General features: G+C 37.9%; 1 protein-coding gene across 1 annotated transcript; it reads right to left on the bottom strand.

Annotated features, from left to right (window-relative positions):
* Positions 1 to 771: 771 nt before the first annotated feature.
* Positions 772 to 23,596, bottom strand: DRAM2 (DNA damage regulated autophagy modulator 2). Its single transcript, XM_036842754.1, has 9 exons — positions 23,444 to 23,596; positions 22,993 to 23,091; positions 16,077 to 16,221; positions 12,561 to 12,628; positions 10,558 to 10,697; positions 3,939 to 4,116; positions 3,343 to 3,425; positions 2,267 to 2,359; positions 772 to 1,758 (listed from the first exon to the last, which is right to left on the bottom strand). The coding sequence occupies exons 3-9, from the start codon at positions 16,205 to 16,207 to the stop codon at positions 1,651 to 1,653; spliced, it is 801 nt and encodes a 266-aa protein (XP_036698649.1). The 5' UTR covers positions 16,208 to 16,221; positions 22,993 to 23,091; positions 23,444 to 23,596; the 3' UTR covers positions 772 to 1,650.
* Positions 23,597 to 23,603: the final 7 nt, after the last annotated feature.

The following is a 23,603-nucleotide window of genomic DNA, read 5'->3' on the forward strand; positions in this document are numbered from 1 at the left end:
TATAAACTTTGATTCTATCAATTTCCCTCTTACCATACCATGGTCCTTCACAATTTGGAATTACATTTCCTTGAGGGACAGCAATCAGGACTAGATGCTGTTTCCCAGATGTGGTTGCACCATGATTTTCAGAGGCATGATAAAAATGTTTTATGGTTTGTATTGACAATTTTTTTCTAGTGATGCCAGATTTCAATCAATGTTTATTGAAATGTCTCCCATGTTCACTGTTGCTTGATATAGCTAAACAGTATTTTATTCTATTTTCTCTCTTATGAGTCCAGAAGTCTTCAGAAATATTATTTAGAGTCCTATAACTAGCAACCTTTTCCTAATTGAGATCTATGTTTCCACCATATAACCATTTTTCCTTAAATTGCTCCCTCTTACACTTTAAACTTTTTCTAACCATCTTTTATTCTGGCTATGGACCCAATTCTTCTAAAAAGATAAACCTTGTTAATCTTCTTCAGAGATTCTTTTGCAAACCAGTTTGTCACTGGGCACCTTCCAGATGAGCATTTTCTTCTTTTGAATTTTATCTGGGATCTGTAAACCATTCTCTATCTGCACAGATAGGGATCCAAGTAGAAGCTATCCAATCACTTGCATGACCAGACAGAAAGAAAATTATTTTGGTAGATGCATGTATCACAATTATTCTGTACCTAGTTTTTCTGGATTGCTGATATTGTCCTTTAGAATTTGGGTTGTATAATACAAAGATCACATCCCATTAAAAAAGGCTCACCATTTGCCTGTTCAAGGCTACTTTTTCAAGTAATTATAATTTGCTATAAATGAAAATCTTCAGACACTCTTGAGTGCAGCTTGAGGTGACTTTTATTTTAATTATACTTGCTGTTATTCACAAACTTCTCAGACTTGTGTAGGAACACTAACCATTGTTTTATGCAAAACACAACTGGAGTAAATTTACCTATAGCTACTTTTCTCATTCATTAGTAATTAAAATCTCATATCAGAGACTAAGCTTCATGAAACTATCACAAGCATGTGTATAGACCAGTTAGCATACTATCTGACCTTGTGGCAGGAATCAAATCAATATCTACAGAATCTCTTGTGCAAAGCTTAAGCAATAAAAGTGCTCACATGAATTCAGGTCTGCTTCCCTTTAAAGTTGGATTCCAGAGGAAATAAATTTTATAAAGACTATAAGAAATGTATTAATATGGTAAAACTATTACTTCAAAACCCAATTTTAAAGCTGTTGAGCATTGCTGATTATTTGGGGTCCTGAAACATATCTCACATAAGTGCTCCAAACAAAACATGGTTTGTAATGTTTTTAAAAATGTGAAAAGCTGAATTTTGCAGACTGCTTGGTGCACTTCTGGTTGTTTCTCTTAAAAAAGTAGAAAAAAATCTACAATTTTGTAGTCCTTTGGTTTTACTTTCTGGGATAGAAAAGTATAGGCATAAATGTTTTTTCATGGTCCTCTTGAAGATATCCTTTAAAACAACATCAAATGGCTTAATTCATGTCTCTTGATTATCAGGATTCTTTGATGTCACTGTCAGCCTTGATTAACTGGTTGAAAATTTCAGAGCAGAATAAGTAACTTTCATGAATATTTCCCCAATCCCTGAGAATCATAATCACCATAGGTATATTTTGTTCTTTCATCATACATCTCTGGAAAGTAGCCGTGTTCGTTCATTGTTAATAGGGCAAGGAGCAGTGTCATAGAGGGTTAATCCGTGTAAAGTGGCTTCTACCCGTAAAGAAATTTTCTGGAACAGAAAAGAACATTACATACAGAAGTTTGCTCCTTAAAGACAGATCACGTGTTCAATATTTTCTGAGGAATATCTTTTGGGATTAGGAATGTAAATCAATTCTAATGAGTAACAAGAGAGAGACAGCTGTGGTACTGCTGTAGTGCCAACAGAATTGGGAAAAATAAGCTTCTTTCCTCAGAAGTTCCTTGGTGTTCTTTGGTTTCTATGAGGAATCGGTAAAACTAAATGTTGAGGATGGCCTACGTAAATGTAGGCAGAGTTGATAAAAATTCTCTGAATTTCTGCAAATTCGGTTGTTTTACAACCCTATTTTCAAGACTGGACCTTGCTAACAAAACACTATTTCTCAAAACACAGAAACAATTCACCTGAGAAGTTCCTCTTCTAGCATCACTGCTTAAGAAGTTAATTTTCAAAAAGGCAAGAGTTGCTATAGAAAGCTTTCTTATTCCACCCGAAGGAGGTTTGACTGCATAAATCTAACTCTACATTTTCTTACCTGAAAATCACGAATATAAGTCAGGAAAAAACCGAAGAAGGAAAGTGACATAGACCATTCTGCTGCAGTAGTGATCATGTGAAGCACATAACCCTTAAGTGACAACAAAAAAAGAATAATTCTATGAAATTTCATTCAAATGATCTATAATTTTTCTCAAATAAAAAACCTGTAACATTTATAAACCAATCTGTGTTCTGAATATCAACCCCTGGTTTATTTAACGTATCTCTAGAATTAAAGGCAGACATTAGAAAAACTCCTAAATGATCTGTCATAGTTTCATCCACAGCAAATAAAATTTTCATTTGAATAACTAAGACAGGAGAACTTCTACTCTACAACCAAGAAGTTACTACCTTTCCCAAAGCCACGAGTCATTAAATGCCACTAAAAAAAGTTTAAGTAAATGATGCTCATGATAAACTTAGTGCTATTTTTTGAGCATTAAATAGTATATGGATTCTAATTAGGAGAACCTAGTAAATTATTTCATTTAGTCTTTCTCACAAACATGTCCTATATAGGGCTGATTCTTTAAAAATAATTTAAAATAAAATGCCACCTGAGTGGTTTGTGAAAACAGATGAACTCATTTTATTACCTATTCAAGTATATGTCCCACCTCGCTTTTTCTCAGGATCAGAGATTCTCTGTCCATTCAGATATCCACTATATTGGAACCCAAATGCAGAGTCCATAATAATAAACTTCCAGATGACAAAAAGTAGGAAAAGAAATTTTTTTCAATTCAGTAAACAAGTATTCTACTAATAAAAGATTTCAGTCAGGTATATTGCATGCTATATCCACCTTCAGAGGAGTCAATTTCTGAGAAAACTCTTTGCCATCACAATTCTCTTCAGATCTTGAAAATGTTCACAGACCACAACATGACAGGAGAATATGGATGGTTCTACATAAACTCTATCATTTATAGAAAATAATCCTAATACATCACTGATTTTTCTACTGAAAAACTTTCATTGTTAGTAGTGAAATGAAAAATACATCAAAATCAACCAAAACAGTCATCTTTACTATAAAACTAAGTTTTATAGACTCTCAGTTCTTACTTTGTCCTCAGGATTCCAGTGGAGTTTCTGTACTATATCAGTGCCAAAACTGCCACTGTACAAAAGTGATGAACAAGTCAGCACTGTAAAAAAAGTAAGTCAAGGAAGAATCTCAGGGAAGACCTGTAAGTTTAATTCAAAACAAAACAAAAATCTCTTTAAAGATCTAAAAGGATTACACATACATTTGTTTCCAAGGTCCAAACCCATTTTCTTGAAGACTTCATGTTACATGGCAGTAGTAAAATTTAAAATGTGCCCAGAAGATTACTATGATGCATAGTCAATCCCTCTTTGCTCAATAATTCATTAGTTCTATCATAAGGTTTTGCTGCATAATTGTTCTCAAGGAGGGCACTAACTCATCCTTCCTATCTCGGAAGTAAGTATGATTAGGCTAGACATTATCTTTGTTTCTAGCTCAGTTACTAGGTCCCATGTAAAAATTTGAATTTCATGTTTCAAATTCTTTAATTTAGGGTTTACTAAACCCAAGAATATCACCCACAAAAGGCCTACTTACAATATGCCAACAATGTTCACTTAAGTTTTGTTATTCAATTCCAAGTGTAGCCACATTTCACAGCAAAGGATACTGCTAAATGCACTTACTCCACACCAGATAACCAACAGTAGTCTGATCCAGAAGACTTGTTTGCCGTGAATTTTGGGCTGCATTTGGTAGGAAAGGATAGTCTGAACAAACATGTATAATGAGCCAATGCCAAAGGTGAGCACAGCTCCACATACATGTACAGCAAAAAAGGTGGTTTTCTGAGAAGTAAAAGGAAGAAATAAGTAAATAAAAGAAACCCCAAACGCATCGACAACACAATATTTAAAAGCACAAGCCCAGCGATTTCAGTAGGACATTCACTGAGTGGAAAAGCTCTGCAGATTCTACAAATTATTTCCTGAAGTAATTTTCCCTCAGTACTCAGCATAAACCTGAGGATTACAGTAATCCAAATTACTTCATATGCTACTAGTGAAAACATGATAGTAATTATTCATTTACACATTAAATAATAAACTTTAGAAATAAGTAAATTCCATAGTATACTAAATGGTGATATGGGTTATAGAAAGAGTAGAACAAGTTAAAGAGGACTAGGATGCTTGGGAATGCAGGGGGTAGGGAGTCTCAACTTAAACCTAATTAAAATCTAAATGCAATTTAAAGGCTCAAGAAATTAAAACATCCCCCCTTCTCTCTAGCTAGATTGGTTTTGATAAATTATACAATGAGGGATTACCATAAATTGTAGTTATCTTCTCCTTTACTCTTTGTTTTTACTTTTTAATTAATTTTTTTCCTTTGCCTTACTCTTACCAGTATCCATTTACATTTTACTTTTTACTCTCTATGCCCGTTTAAAAGTGATGACAGTAGTTCTCCAAAAATTCTACGATCAAAGGCCTTTGGTTGAACTGTACTTTTCTAAACTGATGCTGTCTGTATGTCATTTGCTTGAGAAGGTACTATGCAGCACTTGGTAAAGAGGGTATGACGAAGGTAACAGAAGAGAGGTTGGGTTAGGGGTTGGTGCCCTCCTTCTACAATCAACTGTGCTAATTCACATAGAGTCCACTTTTTTAGCTGAAGGTGTAAGAAGTTTCTAGTATAAAGAAATAAAAGGTAACAATTTATTTGCCAATGGCATTGGTTTCCTTTTGGAGAGAGAGAGTGCTACTTCGATAAGGTTTAGGGTGTTTTAACTGGCAATAGTTATGAGCATTGGGAAGGGAAAAAAAGTCATTGTTACTACCACTCTGGGTAACAAAGAAAAAAAAAACATTCAGCACCCATAAAACATAATACAAAATGGTAATATCTTTTTGGTTCATGTGAATTTACCTATATATATAGATATATGGATAAAGGCTGCAAAAATGAAATTGACTATTTTAGGGCTAAGAGCAAGAATATGAGTGAATTTTTCTCCTTAAAAATATTTTCACATATATTTGTCGACTGAAGAGAAAAAAAACACAACCTAAAAGTTGAGAATTATATTTTATTTGGCAGACTTTCTGAAGACTTCAAGCCCAAGAGGCAGCCTCTCAGATGGCTCTAAGGGACTGCTTCAAGACAAAAGGGAGGAGCCAGGACATATAGGAGTTTTGCAACAAAGAATATTACTGTTAATTAAAGAAAACCAGGTATCTCAAGTTAATTTTGCGCTTTTCTATGTTTGGGAAGATGCAAGAGTCGGGGCTCACTGAAATCATTCCATTGATAAGCACCTTAGCTGTCTAGGGCCAGTATCCAGCCCCATCCTGAGTCCCCTCAGGGTGCACGGTTGAGGGGTGGCTGCAGGGGCTGAGGGCTTGGCAGCGGGCCACCCATTTGTCTCCATCCTGAGTTTCCTCAGGGCTCACTGCCGGGGTGGCTGTAGTGGCTTGATGGCTGCAATATCCTTTGTTTACTGAAATGGCAGGCAACGTTTTTCATTCACATATTGATGAAGCTAAATACAGATAGAGCCTGATCAATGCCCACATGTGATCAGTACACAGTTCCATCAACAAAATCCTGTAGTTAAAAAGAAAAATAAAGAATGGAGAGCATTTACTACTATAGTTTTATAATCAAAAGAGAGGTATATAAAACTGGTTTTAACTGGCCAGCACTTCTGCTTAATCCACTCAATTTTGTCATTTTAGAGACTAGGAAAACAGCAAAAGATCTTGAAACGGGCAAGAGATTATTCTTTCAATGGAATACTAGAGCCTCTGGGAATGGTTCTACAGAAGTGTGAATTTTACTTGTCTTTGATTAGGCTATTTTGCAGAGACAACTTGTGCAATGATGGACATTATGTGTATAGACAAAAGTTAACTTACTGAAAATGCATAATAACACAAATAATCCATATGAATAGAAATGCATATTGTGTCCTATTGAATGCAATTGACTATCACTCTGTGAATAATGACCAGTTTTGCTAGCTTTGCATCTATCTGTAAATTCATTTGAGCATTCCTTATCTGACTATAAATGTGTGGTACTTTGATTTCTCTTTTGAACTGGTTTGTAGTACCCACTATTCCTCTCATTAATAAATTAAATACAATCTTTGACATGTACAAAAGTCACGATTTTATCTTCTTTAAAAATATATCATTTAACAAAGACAAAAATGTATTCTTTGACAAAGACAAGAGAAATTACAGAGATATGTGTGGTCGGGGCAAATGTTTGCTATAGAACTTAAAAACTATGTATTCAGTGGCCTGTAATCTTCACGTAAAAGCAGTTAATGAAATTTAAGAACTAATTTTTATTCCTTCCAAAGTCTCCATGAGGATAAATTTTCTAGGAAAGGAGAATGCCATGTGACAATAGAGACATAAATTATAGAGTTATGCTGCCACAAGTCAAGAAATGCCAAGAATTACTAGAAGCTGGGAGAGAGACATGGAATAGATTCTCCCTCTGAGCCCCCAAAAGGGAACCAACCCTACCAACACCTTGATATCAGCTTTCTGGCCTCCTGAACTCTGAGAGAATAGATTTCTGTTATTTTTAAGCCACCCAAATTGTAGTATTTTGTTATGACAGCCCTAGAAAATTAACATAGATTTCTGCCTAGTTATCCCTTTCAAGTTTCCTTGAGGATAAATATCCTAGTGCCAACTAAAGAATGTCACTCGCCATCTGGCCCTACAAGGATTGAGTCACTAGCCACGGTAGTCATTGACCTTCAACATACTCTGAAAGGAGCTCAGGGCAGAGATCAGGAATGAGGCACTCTGCTCTGTGGAAACTGGCAGAACAGGCCTTCAGACAGTTAGATGTTTTCAGGAGACAATCTTATGAACCCAATTTCTTGCATCTTCCCATATTTAGAAAAGCACTAAAATCATTAACTAAGATATCTGTGCCTTGTGACTAGCAGCGACCTTCTACTGAGATGTGTGTTTGACAGCACGTACCCTTTCTCCAATAACACATATATTCTGACCTCCCCCCTTAACCTCTTTGGAGCAGTCTCTCAGAGCTATCTCAGAGGCTGCCTCCGGGCTATCATCCTCAGTAAGTCCCCAGATAAAACTGCAACTCACATCCCTCACGCTGTACCTTTTTATTTCAGTAGACATTAAGAAGGGAAATATTCCTAGGCACTGAGGACACATATTTGTTTTGCTGCATGTTTTTTTTTCTTTTGGCTGTGCAGTTTGCGGGATCTTAGTTCCCTGACCAGGGATCGAACCCGGGCCCTCAGCAGTGAAAGTGCGGAGTCCTAACCACTGGATCACCAGGGAAGTCCCTTGCTGCGTGTTTTTATACACACTTGTTTTCAAAGAAATTAAATATGTATTTTTTTAAGTCAGAGTTTTTGTGCTAAGTACCATGTTAGATGCTGGATACACAACAGTGAACAAAACCACTGAGCTATAATTAATGGAAATATATCAACTAAAAAATTTTAAAATAAATCTAAAAAACATAGATAAAAAATTAGACTATAAGAAGTGCTGCAGAGAATTAGTTTCCAGAGGCTTGGATAACACAAAGAAAGAAAACCTGAAATATATAGGAGGAAATCTATTGACAAAAAAGACTTCCCTGAGGAAATATAGTCTGCCTACATCTATTTAGGCTTGGGGCTGTGGAATGTGCAACAGAAGAAACAATGTATGAAACAGAGTAAACCGGTCTTATTTAAGGAACACAGAAAGACCCGTGTTATGTACAATATTAGGAGGGGGAATTATGTAGAATGAGGCCAGACAGGTAGACAGTAGCCAGATCACAAAAGACCTTTGAGTTAATTAAGCAGTTTGGCAGTTTAACAAATTATTTTTTGCTCTCTTGATTCTATCTCTTTTCATGTGACCTTGGACCTGTGAGCTTTAAGCAGGGGTACAAGGAAACAGAATGAGGTGTACATATATTTCCAAAAGATTACTTTGGCTGAGGCATCAAATTAAAGGGATGTAACAGTGAATGCAGAGGAACTATCAGGGAGGCTAGGGCAGTAATCCAGAGGAGAGGTGATGAAATCTAAACTGGTTGAGAAGGAGACGGTAGAGACAACAGAAATGAAAATGGAGAGAAGCAGATGCTTTCAAGAAATATTTAAGAGATAAAACCAACAAGTCCCTACTTTAAAACAAAGTGCTTGCCTCTCTTCCAAGTTAAGCTCTCTAACTGTAAACCATTTATAGACCTGGTTTGTGTACAATTTTTCCATATATGAATCAACTAGAGTTTGTCTCTGCAAGAGAGAAGTGGGGACAGGAGAAAGAGACAATGCGCTCACCACTTTAAATAAGCAGTGAAAGTCTACATTAGAAAGGAAGGAAGGAGAACTGTTTGATATGTAGGTAATGCTACAGGGTCTGCTTATAAATAGGGTCCAGCAATGAATCCATCAGTAAAAGACATAGAGCACATTCACTCAACAGGTCCGAAGCTGCATGAAAACAGATGTTTTCAGGAGGAAAAAGTAATTTGATTCAAAATTACAAGGTCAATGGGACCCTTGTGATGAATGTGAATTAGAATGAAAGCTGAAAACAAAACAAAGAATGTACATAAATATAAACTGTTTTATAGCTGAATATCTAAAGGGAGAAAGGCAGTTTGCATGGGTGCTATTAGCAACTGCCACTGGAATTTACTGGGCTGTGTAAAGAAGTATCAGTTACTAACAGAAGTAGTATGTTATATGTGGAGGTCACTTTGGAATCCATTTTTACCATACAGTCATGAGAGAGATTGTTAAACTGATCAAGGGATAACTGGAGCAAAGAATCACTATCCATATACTAAAAACCCCCAAATGCATTTTTTAAACACTGAGCTATACAAACTGATTAGGGAAGGCAGGACCCTATTCGTGGTAGACAGCTAGCTAGTTGTCCACAAAAGTTTTTGTGTCCCTTCCATAGTACAGGGTTGCCCTGGGAACTGATGCCCAGCAAGATTACATTTCCCAGCCCCTCTTACATCTAGCAAAAAGGAATGTCAGTGGAATGATGTGAGTCACTGCCAGGTCCAAGTTTCTAAGTAGGAGTGAATTTTGCATGTTCTCTTTGACTGTTTCAGGCAGCTAGATGCAGAAGACCACAGAGTTTTAGGGAATTGCAGGGCCCAAATATGGACAGTGTCTGGGCCTTAAATCACTGTGGGAGGAAGGCCATCTATCAACCAAAAATACCTGCACTGGATGCATGTATGTAAGAAATAAACTTCAGTTGTGCTGTATGTTTACGGCTGATTTATTTTGTTGTGCAGTGGCGGCTAACACAACGTTATAAAGCAACCATACTCCAATAAAAATTAAACAAACTTCAATTGTGTTAAGACACTGAAATTTTGGACATTGTTATAGCAGCAAGCATTACCCTAATATCCACTTGGATTATACTTATAGAGTTTACTAGTATTAACCATTACTAAAAAACTGAAAAATAGGGGCGTTCAATCAGAAGCATTACAGGAATGGAGAACTTTGAATAAAAAAGAGAGATGGAATATGCCTTTATACATGTATTTGTATGATGAGGGTGTGTTTGTATGTCTGAATAGTTACTAGATGTCTAAACAGGTTATCAAATGTATAAATTGAAACATTAAAGACTGCAGGGATTAATAAAAAAAGCACCATATGCTTAGGATGCAGCTGGTATTACCAAAGACTCCTCTGAAAGAATGTCAGTAGAAAGGAACGTGGAGACTTTGCAAATATTTGCTGAAGGCTGACTGCTACCTTAACATAAAGAATTCCCTAAGAAAAAAACTGGAAAAGCTATAGCTCTTCCCTTTACTTCCTCATATAAGTGGCTGGGCACCTAGGGACGCAGGCAATAAACAGGAACATCTAAACAAGAATATAAAATAGGTAAATGAGTGTAACTTGTTAGGCATAATAAAAAAGTTTAAGTCTGTAATTGTGTCACTTATAATTTATGTCAATTCTCTCTGGTCTTGGAGTAATCTCCAACTAAGTAGCAATAAAGAATCTACTACGTAAAGAGTCCCGAGGATCTTTAAAAAGTTATAATAATTTGTATTTGTTCAGGAGATTACTGAGAATGAATTTTTCTAATTTCTGAGAGGGTCAAGTAATTTAAAGGCAGTGGATTCCATCTTGTTAAGGCAAAAAACAATAACTGCATGTAACTGAATCTTTCAGGTTTTCTTTCCTAGCATGTATTTTTATGTACTTCAGAAAAATACCTGTGCTGAGCTAAAACACAAACCTGGAAGTTTGCCACAATAGAAAGTCCTAAACAACTCAGTAATCCAAGTACAAGGCCAGCCTTGTTTAATTTGATGATACGACTCTCTTCAGGATTCAGAGCATGAACTTGCTTATAACGAACATAAATGGTCGCAATGCCTGGGAAGAGATAATCGGAAAAACAACAAAGTAATAAATAACTAAGGAATAAAGTTGCCAATAAAGAGCTCACAAAGGTCACTGCTATCCAGAAACATAGAGTTTCCTTTTAAAGCTAATCTGATAGAAGAAAAAACAATAAAAAAACAAACAAAAAAAAACAGCTGTAGATTTTAAAGAACTTTTAAGGTTGCATTGTGAAACTACTGCTACCTCGACTGAGCAAGTCGTTTGCCTCCCCTAGCCCTCATATTAAAAATATTTAGGAAAGGGCTTCCCTGGCGGCACAGTGGTTAAGAATCCGCCTGCCAACGCAGGGGACACAGGTTGGAGCCCTGGTCCGGGAAGATCCCACATGCCACGGAGCAACAAAGCCTGTGCGCCACAACTACTGAGCCTGTGCCATAGAGCCCACGAGCCACAACTACTGAGCCCGCATGCCACAACTACTGAAGCCCGTGTGCCTAGAGCCCATGCTCTGCAGCAAGAGAAGCCACTGCAATGAGAAGCCCGTGTACCGCAACGCAGAGTAGCCTCCGCTCGCCACAACTAGAGAAAGCCCACACGCAGGAACGAAGACCCAACGCAGCCAAAAATAAATAAATAAATTTATTAAAAAAAAATTTAGGAAAAATTTAAGAGATAAGTTTGATGCTTTCTGAAAATCTCTAATAATAAATTTTACATAAAACACAAAATATTCTATATGATTAGCATTAAAGTCTAAAGTAATTAGTTCTAAAATACGGATAAAATGAACATAGGCAAAAAACACCGAAGGATTATTTGCCTCGCTCCCATTTCATTTTATTTCAAATTACTACAACTTGGCTCAATCAGATATAGCAGTCAGTTTACACAGAAAAAAAAAACACCACTTGACTGTCCTTATTGGTTAAGAATCATTTTTTTAACTTCAATGTTTGACCTGACCAAATAATAAACATCATATGGAACAATGTAAATATTTAAAACAATCACAATTGATGGAAGTATTATTTTAGTAAACCATTAATAAAAAAATTGGTTCAGGGACTTCCCTGGTGGTGCAGTGGTTAAGAATGCACCTGCCAATGCAGGGGTCACGGGTTCGATCCCCGGTCCGGGAAGATCCCACATGCCGTGGAGCATCTAAGCCCGTGTGCCACAACTATGCAGCCTGAGTGCCACAGCTACTGAAGCCCATGTGCCTCGAGCCCAGGCTCCGCAACAAGAGAAGCCACAGCAGTGAGAAGCCCGCGCACCGCAACAAAGAGGAGCCCCCACTAGCCACAACTAGAGAAAGCCCACATGCAGCAACGAAAACCTAATGCAGCCAAAAATAAATAAATTAATAAATTAATTAATTTCAAAAAAATAATGAACAGGAACGTAAAATACTGTAGTAGAACTCCATTGCTTTGGCATTAGAATATCACTCAAAAATCAAAACATGGTTCCACAGCTATTCTCAAACTTCTGGAGTGTTTATCTTAAAGGAATTTTGTTGGGGTCAGCTGTGGTCAGTGTGTTTACAGCTCTTTGTCCTTTACTGGTTGCTTAAGAAATCCACTTAGGGCCTCAAGGAATATTTGGTTATACTTTACAACTTCTATAAGCAAGTATATTTGGTTATACTTTACAACTTCTATTTCTATAGTAGTCAAATAGCCTTATAGGTATTTTTAAAAGATTTATTTCCATAATTTAGCATTTCTAGAAATTGTTTTTACTTTAAAAGAAACATATCTGTGATCAATGATTTAGTGATAACATTCCTTCAATTGTAACTAGAAAGTAAAATAAATAACCCAACAGTGTTGAAAGAAGAAAAGGGCAATACAGCTATTAATATTGATTTTTAAAACCACTCTCACTACTTACATAAAACTGCGGCAATATTTAACATTGCCCCAAACAAGCATTTTTCTGGAGCTACTGTACCAGTGTCACTGAAAGAAAAAAAAAATAGGTATGAGGATTTCTCATATTAGATTTAGTATACACATGTATTTCTTCTAAGGGATAAGAAGCAAAAGGGGTTATTTCAAATCCTGTATCTTTTTATAAATCTATGAGCTCAACTTTTACATAATTTTATAATAAGAACATGATAATTTGAGCTTGCAATACTTGCCTTGTTCACTTTTTTCTTATATCACTTATTTTTTTTTCACATAATAGAAATCACTATGAACTGATAAAAAAGCTATCCTTATCATGTTAAGGCTGCGTTATTAACTTACATCAGTCAGGCGGCGTGTTTACCTGTCTCACCTGAATATTCCCTAAACACCAAAGGACCTTTCATGATTCTTTTGGTGTCTGTTATTCTCTGCCTATAATTCAATTAACACCTAATCGTTTCCTGATTAATTTTAAAAAATATTTATCAAGCACCTACCAGCATTGTCAGACAGCATTTTAGGGACAGGAACACAGTGGTAAGTACAAGAGACCAAGCCCTTGCCCTTCTAGAGATTCCATTCAAGACAGCCTTGCTGACTCACACAGCTTTCAGTCCAGACTTCTATTAAAATCACAGATCAAGCTGTGCTGCAATGTGTCTGTTACATGCCTGTCTTTCAGTGCAAGATGAAATGCATAGATTCTGATTAATAGCCCACCATTTACTACTAACTGGGGAACCTTGAGAACATTCTTTTATATACCTAAGATTGTTCCCTATCTGCGAAATGGGGCTATCAATTCCCTCCCAGCCTCATCAGATCAACATGAGGAAATGAAACTGTGGTTGTGCATGTTAAGTGTCTAGCACAGCAGCAGACACACAAGAGACACCCAGTAAATGTTAGTTCCTTCTCCTTCTCTCAAACTACTGAAAAGATTAAAAAGACAAAGTCTTTAGCCTCAAATTGAAGTACTATAGGAAAGAGGTAAGAAGGATCTCAACTCAGACAATGTAATGGGAATAAAAAAGAAATGGAAAGTCATATCCGCTAAGGAATCAATAAGATTTGGCGAACATTTGGATTAGGTTTAGGAAAAGTAAAGCATCAAATATGAATTCTAAGGATTGCTCCTTCCCACTCTAAAATGTTTCTTCAGACACAAAAGATTTTGTTACTCTTCGATCACCTTCAGGGAGTGGGGATTATGTTTCGTTGTTGTTGTTCCTTCTACCTTTCAAGTTTTCAAGAATAATGCATATGTATTATTCTTATAATCAGAAAAAAAATCCATAATTTTAACAGTCATATTCCAAATGATGCTCCTGTTTTGGATTACCCCGTAAGTAAATAACAGCACGCACTTCCAAGATGGCTGGCTAAGTGCGCTCTGGATCGGAATGACAAACTGGCCTATAAGTGAAAACACCCATCAGCATCGCACTTCAACTCAGTAGTCATCAAACTATTTTGATCACACACCGTCAAAAAAAAATTGTCTGATCATCATTATATGTTATTTATCGTATTATTATACATACATTAAATATAAGTTTAAATAGTTATTTTTTTTTGGCCACACCAAGTGGCTTGTGGGATTTTAGCTCCCTGACCAGGGATTGAACTCAGGCCCTCAGCAGACAGAGTGTGGAGTCCTAACCACTAGACTGTCAGGGAATTCCCAAATGTAAGTTTAAATATTTTGAAATAAAAAATACATAGAAGTTCTAAAAAATTCTTCTTATACCCCAGTGGCTAGTCTCATGCACCCTACTTGAGCATTCACTACTTGAACTAAGAGAACACCTGAAGCACACTTGCAGTGGAATTGTCTTTGAATTGTGAATTGTCTTTGAAGTGAAATTTATATTTGGTTATGTCCTTTGGGGACTTTAATAATTAAGCCTTTTAGGTAGGGTCTATGAACTGAAAGAAATTCTGCAGAGTATCTAGTCTAACTCAATCATTTTTCAGATGAAAAAAATAAGCCTAGGAGAAGTAAAAATAACTACCATTGAGTTTAAATATACTAGAATGTTGGAGAAAGTTCCCCGTGCAACAATACTAAGTTCATTTGCAAAAAAGTTAAAAGGTAGAAGGACAGAGACAGAAAAGGAAGTGCCTGGGGTTATATCTATCAGAGAATCACATGCAGTACCATTAGAGAACTGAAACTGAAAAAGAACTCAAACAGACAAGTTCCCTAAGGGGAAATAAAAATGCTGAAGGACTCTCAGGAATATGTATGCTCTCCTAGAGTTACTAAAGAATGAACTGGCTCCTGAAGCTGCATGTCCCTCTAGCAGAGTGGTGAACAGAGGTGACTACTTATCAAAATTATTCCTAGAACTGGAAACTTAAATTCTAAAATATGTTTGGATTTTGTAAATCTTCCTAAAGTGGACTCAATTTGTTGGTGTCCTTTGTGCTACACCATACCATTGTGGTAACAACAAATGTAATGGCAATGCCCTGACCTCTTCTTGACATTTAAAAAAGATAAATTTAGCCTTTTGGTTTATCATCCTTTAAAAGTTCACTATTTTCTGTGTTGGAAAGGTTATTTTTCAGAAGGTAAACAAATAACTAAATGAAACAACTACAACAAACAACAAAACAAACCAAACTCTGGAAGGAAATCAACCAAACCATTAATCACCTCTGGAAGGGCAGGAACTAGAGGGAGGCTGGAAGAGTCTTTCACTTTTTATTTTTATAATCACTCTAGTACTGCTTAAAATTTGTTATAATAAGCACATATTGCCTTTATAATTGGGGGGGGGAAGAAGAGGGTTATGGACATAGCACATGCAACTGAGTACCCATACTTACATCATGAGTAGTTTTGAAATTTCAAAACTATTATCAATAAATTTAGATACTTAATGTGTCAGAAAGATCTAGGCAACATGTCATAAAGAGTAAGAGCACAGTCTCTAGAATCAAATGGCCCAGTCAAACTGAATCTTGGTTCCATTAATTACTGAGTCATGTGCCCTTGGACAAACAATCTCCCTGGACCTTATTTCCTCCTCTACCAAATGGGGGTAATAGTTCCTGCCTCAAAGGGTGGCTGTAAGGATTCAATTACTTAAGACCTGAAGAATGCTTAGAACATTACCTTGTACACGGTAAGTGGATCAATTAATGTTTGTCATTACCATTATTTTTTAATATTATTATCGTTGCTCTAGCATTTTTTAATGGTAAGGGGAGAATAATTCCAATTCTATCTTCTGAGACCTCAAATAGTTATTTGGAAGACAAGGCGCTGAGGTGTCACGATTCAGTAAATGAACCTTAGCCCTCTGTCTCCACATTTCTCTGTCACATAGAAAGAGCCAAATACAACTTCCTTTTTATGTTCCTTTCACTGTTGTAATATCAAACATAAAAGTTGAATTTTAAAATGTTAAAATTAAATGTTGAGTTCATTGTTAACATATGAATGAGACATACCATTCTCCATACAAGAATACATTTCACTGACCTGATATAAGGCAAAACAGGGTCAACATGGTGAAGTGTTATAGCAGTGATATATGAAAATATGAAAGCAGCAGCCGTCCAAATTACAAGGGCTGAAGGAAGGAAACTGAGGCCTTGCTGAAACCACCACATCTCAAACAGGTCTCCTGAAGCAGAGAAAAACAAATTAGAAAAGATTATTCACACGTATTTCATCTATTCTACTTTAGCCACCCCATCCCACAATCTTGTACTTATCATCCTCAGCTGTTTCACTTCTCATCGGCCCCCACACCATCTACTGACACCTGCTCTCCTTCAATTTCTCAGTTAATGGAACCAACATTCACCCACTTGCCATATCTAGACACTATCTTTCTCCCCCATCTTTCCACACATAACCAAGTACCAAGGACTGTTTATTCCACCTCCTAAATCTCCTCAAATCTACCCCTTCCCTCCATCTTCACTGCCACTACCCTCCTTAAACCACCATCATTTCTTGACCAGATAATTATTATAACCACCTAGACTTGACTTTAAAATCAGAATGAGTCTTCTAACTCTAAAATACCAACCTGACCACTTTATTCTCCTCCAAAGAACCTTTCAGTGCCTCCCCTATGGCGTTATAAATTGTCCTTCCTCCTTAACATGTCTATAAGGTCTTTTTATTGTCCAATCTCTACTTAACCTTTCTGTATTCCTCTCTGGCCAGTTCTCTGTCTGCTCCTAGTTCCTTGCCCTAGTTATCATCATCTTCATCATCATTACAAAAGCAAACACAGTGTTTACTGTGTCACCAAGGCTACTAAACACCTTAAATACATGATCTCGTTTACTCCTCAAAACAGAATTATAGAGGTTAAGAGAATTGCCCAAGGTCATAGGGCTGCAGTAGAGACAGGACTCAAACTCAGGCAGTTCCAGTCTAACACCAATCACCATGCTATACTGCCGCAGCAAACTTCTTTCAGATCGTCAAATGGGTCATGCCCTCTTGCACATCTTTGAAACTTTATGCACGTTGTTTTGCCTGGATGACTAGACTACTATGGTGTCACCCCTCCTGCCCCACTACCACCAGTTAACTGCTATACATTTTCAAGTCTCAGCTCTTCCAGCTTCAGCTGAGTGTACCTGCTTTGTTCCCAACAGCAGCCTCACTTTCCCAACCAGGTCATTCATCACACCTAACTGGTACTTGCTTGTTTGGTTTTATCTTCCTCAATAAACTTGAAAGGGCCTACATATACACATACCACTCATCACCATTTTCTCCCTTAAATTCCAGACTGACGATGTTAGTTAAGTAGTAAGAGGTCAATAATACGAATTAGAAAATATTAATGTATTTTCATGCATTTAATTTAAAAAATACAGAAATATTTTCAAATTATAAGAAATTACTCCTACGCATGTGAAAATAATTTCGTATTTGGAGGAGTATTTTTTCATAGTGTGATGGACTGAAATTTAGTATTTCCCATGGACTCTGTAAAAACTTACAATTCTAATCTCCACAATCCTCCAATGTGCTCAGCTTCCTCATCTCAGACTGACCTTCCAGACAACAAAACCTCAGCGATTTTTGACTTGTACTCGTCATTTACTCTGATCATCTGACTTGCTGCTAAACATGTACATTTAAATCTTGCCAAATAAGTTTCTTTTCCTTTATCCCTAAAGTCACCATTATACACTTGATTTGAGTAATTTCCTGTCTGAATTGTCATAATCTCCTCTTTTCTGTTTTTTTTTTTCCTGTCAGCTCTTAACATTCCATCAATTTTACTCTTCTGTTTAGCTAATCATGACAGTTCCTTGCCAAGTTCCTATAGGACTTTCCCCAACATAAGTTTCTGGGACAATAATTCTCAATTTCAATAAATTTTGATTAACTTCTAAAACCTTTCATGTTTCTCCTTTCATCTCTTTAAATGTTATTTTGTTTCTGATAAATTCGATTCTAAAATCTTTAGGAGTCTAGTTCCGTATTTGATGGTTCTGCCAGCCCTTGTACATGTGTTTTCCTGTTTTTGACTATGAGCTCCTGTTTGGATGATCTTAACTGGGAGTATTCTAAGAGGCTTAGATTAAGGGTGAATCATTCCAGGAAGGGTTTGTATTTACTTTTGCCAGGCACTCTGGCACATTACGAACCTAGGCCGACTTTTAATTTCTTGGCTTCCAGGTTTATTCGACCATGTAGATAAGTAAATTTGAACCCTGAATCTGAGTGATGACAGGCCCTGTAGTTTCAAGTTCTTATGTGGTATCTTTATTCCCCCACCTGGAGCTGTGGTGAAAATGAACAAATTTCTTTGTGATCCCCCTTTGCCAGGAAGGAGGTATTTTTCCTAGCTCACCTTTCACTGAGTGTATAGATTTTTGAGGGTCCTGGCTGATTTGCGGGGAGGTGGTTCTCCAAGGCCATGAGTTGTACAATTCCAAGTAGAAATATTTACATTTTACTTTTTATGAAAAAGTCATCCCCTGACACACAGGCATCATCTACACAAACTATATCATGTGAATGGTGTCTCTGGAAGTTGTACACCTGGGAGGTCAAAGGGGTATGAATTCTATCTCTCTACCTTGGGTGGTGAGCAGGGGGAGCCTATCATTTATTTATTTATTTATTTTTTTAAATAGCTACTTTATTTATTTATTTATTTTTGGCTGTGTTGGGTCTTCGTTTCGTGCGAGGGCTTTCTCTAGTTGCGGCAAGTGGGGGCCGCTCTTCATTGCGGTGCGCGGGCCTTTCACTATCGCGGCCCCTCCCGTTGCGGGGCACAGGCTCCAGACGCGCAGGCTCAGTAGTTGTGGCTCACGGGCCCAGTTGCTCCGCGGCATGTGGGATCTTCCCAGACCAGGGCTCGAACCCGTGACCCCTGCATTAGCAGGCAGATTCTCAACCACTGTGCCACCAGGGAAGCCCCTATCATTTATCGTTGATTGTACTTTATTTCAAAGGCCCCAAAATAGACACACTACTGGTTTACTACTCTGGTGTCAGCTCTCTTCGACTTTTTAGTTCTGAGAATTTCCGTTTCTTTCCTACGTGAACTGCTATGCATTTACAAGGCTAATATATTCAGCATTTCGGTGTTTTGGTAAAAGGGATTTTCAAAACATTTTGTCCACCCCATTGCTGTAAGTATGACCTCTTTTTTTCAAAAAAAAAAAAAAAAAAACCACTACAACTCCCAGAATTCTATGGGTCGCATTAGTCTCAGGTATGTTGGAAGGTATGGTCCCAGCCAGGTTCCAGAGTAGGAGATAATGTCAGAGAAGAGAGTGGGAGTGGTGGAGATAGATGTCGGAGGATTTCACTGGAGGGACAAGTAGGCGATGGTTCATTTCAAAGTTGGGGGAAAGCACTGTCTTCCTCTAGGGAGAATGGGAGAGCCTATTCTATTTTATTTTACTTTTTTTGGCCACCCCACACAGCTCACGGGGATCTCAGTTCCCCGACCAGGGATTGAACCTGGCCACGGCAGTGAAAGCCGGGTATTCTAACCATGAGGCAACCAGGGAATTCCCACATGACCTCTTCCTTTAATTGTTTTTTCATGTCCAAATCCTTCCTATTCTTCAAAATCGAGCTGAAATACCATCTTCCACACACAACCTTCCCTAATCCCTTTGCATCTGGAAATAAACACCCTTTCCTCTGAGAACATTTGATTTGCACATCTCTTACAGCTCATTATCTTCTATAGTATAAAAGTTTGGGAGGGTGTCTGAAGTGGATAAAATCCTTGATGAGGGATTTCACTTCTCTGCCCAAGCAGAGAAGAGGGCCTTGATCACAAAAATTACTCAGTAACCCAAACCAAATCCTCGTAAACCCCAAAAAGGTTCATTATTTTTCCATTTCAGTTAACAGTACAGGCGATCCCCGACTTAATGACAGTTCAACTTAGAATTTTTCCACTTTTGATGGTGCAAAAGCAATAAACATTCAATCGAAACCTTACTTTGAATTTTGACCTTTTCCCAGGCTAGTGATATGGTACAATATTCTTGTGACAGCGAGATGCAGCTCTCAGGCAGACACAAAAATCACAAGGGTAAACAACCGATACACGTACCACCATTCTGTACCCAGACAACCATTCTGTTTTTCACTTTCAGTACAGAATTCAATAAATTACATGAGATATTCAACACCTTATTATAAAATGGGCTTTGTATTAGATGATTTTGCCCAACTGTAGACTAATGTGTTTTGAGCACGTTTAAGGTGGGCTATGCTAAGCTACCATGTTCCCGTAGGTTAAATGTATTAAATGCATTTTCAACTTACGATGTTTTCAGCGTACAATGGGTTTATTGAGATGTAACCCCATTGTAAGTGGAGGAAGATCTGTTCGTACTACTGTTTTTCCAGGCTATCCAGATTCTAAGGCCTCAGAGTAACCTTAGGTTCTCTCATCCAAAGCCCTCACATGTTGTCACTAAATGACAGCATTTCTACCCTCAGTCATTGGGAACCATTCTTCTTCCTAGTTGCCAGTGTAAACACTCAAATCAGATTCTCAATTCTCTTGGCCTATTTTTTTCTTCCCCCCCATCCATTCTATGTGCACTGCCAAATTAACAGTCCTAAAACATTTTTCTGCTCAAAAACGGTTTTTTAAATAAAATTGTGCAAACTTGGGCAAACTTCATTAATTTCTCTGAACCAGTTTCTCCTTTGAAAAATGGCAATAATATTATTGGTACAAGCTGCACTGTCTAATATAGTCACCACTAGCCACATGTGGCTATTTAAATTAAAATTTCAATTGATTAAAATAAAATAAAATTTAAAATTTCAGTTCCTCAGTTGTACTAGACACATTTCAAGTGCTCAAAAGCCACAGGTGTCTAGTGGCTACCATATAGGATGGTGAAAATATGGAACATTTCCATCATCGTGGAAAAGTTCTATTGGACTGGGCTGGATAATTATTGCAGGAATTACACTGACATAGCACAAGTAAAGAACCTAAACACATTGCTGATACCAGTAGCTTTTAGTAAATGGTCTAAAATAATACCCACTTCAGAGAGATTTATTCAAGAACTAAATAAGATAATATATGTAAAGATGCTCTCATAGGTGGTCAATAAATGTTTGTTCCTCTTTTAGAATGTAAAAGACAAATTACCTGTTTTACAAGTTCACAAAATACCAGTCTTCAAATCTACCCAAACCTGCACCTTTTGTAAATCCTGAAATCCACATACAAAGAAAACAGAGGTTGTTTCGACCCACAGGCTTTTAAAACATGTAAAATTTCAAGTCAATGCACCAGTATTGTTCATGGATAGAACACTATGCTATAGCATTATTAACGTTTTTTCTTTTTCTTTAAAGAGTTGATACTTGTGTATTTTATAATGATGTACCATCTGGAATTAAATAATATTTTAAATCTGGGATATCAATTTTCTCATCCTTTCTCACATTAGACATCTTTCGCTGATCTCAAAAAGGATAAAATAAAATGAAAAACACTGAGTTCCTTCTCACAGAAGGAAAGACAATAATGAGGAAAGAATGATAGCTTATTATTAAGCCAAATAAAGCACTGACTAGTCTCTGTGATGCAATGGAAAGAACACAGCTGTAAGATCAGATTTATCTAAGTGCAAATCCTAGCTTTATCACATCCCAGCTGTATGATTTCTGGCAAGTTACTTAGCTTCTCTGAGTTTCAGTATTCTGATTTGTAAAGTAGCTGTTCCTTAGAGTAGTACAGAGTAAGCATACAATATAATAATGAAAGGTGATTTATCAATTCTGTACAACCACAATTAGCCACAGGGATGGGGAATGACAAAACTTCATTCTTTGTATATATTAATCATCTTGGATTCCTATCTCCTTAGGCTTTGAGGGTTCTAGTTATCTAAACTGACAATTTAGAGGAAAAGCAGGGCTTGAAATAGTTTACCAGTTTGCTAAGGACTACTGAGAAATTTAAGTGCACCGACTAGGTGAGGAAGACTACTATTGCCTATGTATTATCACACTGGAAAGCTGGAAGCATGGCTGGCTAACTGCCAACCAAGCAAAATTAGAATTTTAATGGTTAACAATTTAAGAAACGTTTCAAGATACTTGAAAATATGCAGGAATAACCTTCATATAGTAGTGAAAGTGTTTAACAAAATGTTCTTGCATCTCTCACCTATCTCTGCTTTCCTTGAAGATCCATGAATCAGAACTGCAGTTACAATTTTTGAATTTCACAAATATTTAAATGCCACTGGTAAAAAGATGAATTCCTTACGCTGTCTCCTCTAAGTGGTGACTGCTTAGGAACAATAAAAAAGTAAATTCTGGATATTCCAAGTGAAGAAATAAAGCCCTAGGTACACAGAATCATGCCCAATGCAAAGCATAAGAGTAAATGGTTATTTTTCTGAACTCTAATTTGGCCTTCTAACAAATATAATATTCTCGTAACGGTTAAAAATTAAATAGTCTAGAAAATTAAGTAACTGTTTTACAAGTTGGATCAAATGTTACAGGGAGAGAAGTCGGGGAGAATCTGATGATGCACGGCAAATTAGAGCTGCATTTGGGTACTGATTTACAAATTTAAATTTGGGAGAACTGGAAAAATGTGGTGTTTTGTAAATGTATCCTAATGTAAGCACGGTTGTGAGGATACAAAGGACCAGCCATTTACCTTTCTGTATTGGGCGCCCCGCGACAAAACTCCGCGTAGGCTTGAGCTTCGCGTAAACACAAGGTCACCACATATGTCAATTTCAAACCTTCCTCCCCCCCTTCACCTCCCCCCCCCCCCGCAAAAAGGAATCTGAGCCCAGGAGTGACAAAGGGAATGCATACTCAACCACAGTTTTTCGTGGGACTGGGGCTAAGGTTCTCGGTAACCGCTTAAAACAAATAAAACCAAAGAATTATTTACACCCACCACTGCCTTCTTCCGGAAGCGCGAAGCACTTGGACGAAGAGCTGGATTAACGCGTTGTTTGGTGCCGGGAAAAGATGCGGGAGGCGGAGCTCGGTCGGGCTTGGGGCAAACGGGGCGCGGAGAGGAGGGGAGATGGGGGGAGAGAGAGCAAGAACCCGGACATAAAGGTGAGTAGGGGAGACTTGAGCCCAGCCTGCACCCGCTCCCGGCCCGCCCCCCTCCCCAAGGCCCCCTCGCAGCCCGCCCGCGACTCCAGCCAGCACCTGGTCCCTCTCCCGCGCGTCGCACATTGTAATCTTTGGAGGCAGGGCGAGCTGGCACGCGACTCGCGCGCCCACCACGGGGTTGGGGCGCTCCCGGCAGCGTCCGCGTTCCTACCCGCCCGATCCCATTCTCTGATACACACCCCTTAGTGGGAACTGGGGCCAGTCCTCATCCCCTTTTGGCCTACCTTGCTTGGATGACCCTGCCCGTACGGACTGCCGGCTCCGGAGGCTGCAGGCAGGACAGAGATGGGGCAGGGCCCCGAGGCGCGCACCCGAGCAGCTAAGCCGGCCCCGGGGCGCGCTCACCACTCGGAGGTGCGCGCTCGCGCCGCCGCCTGGTCCGAC

Source organism: Balaenoptera musculus, chromosome 1, assembly GCF_009873245.2.
Source record: "Balaenoptera musculus isolate JJ_BM4_2016_0621 chromosome 1, mBalMus1.pri.v3, whole genome shotgun sequence".
Lineage (NCBI taxonomy): Eukaryota > Metazoa > Chordata > Mammalia > Artiodactyla > Balaenopteridae > Balaenoptera > Balaenoptera musculus.

Coding starts and splice junctions, on each gene's coding strand:
- DRAM2 (XM_036842754.1), bottom strand. CDS start 16,207: ATGTGGTGGTTTCAGCAAGGCCTCAGTTTCCTTCCTTCAGCCCTTGTA. Junction 10,698..12,560: donor AAATATTGCCGCAGTTTTAT/GTAAGTAGTGAG, acceptor ATCTCTTCCCAG/GCATTGCGACCATTTATGTT. Junction 2,360..3,342: donor ACTGGAATCCTGAGGACAAA/GTAAGAACTGAG, acceptor TTGTCACTTAAG/GGTTATGTGCTTCACATGAT.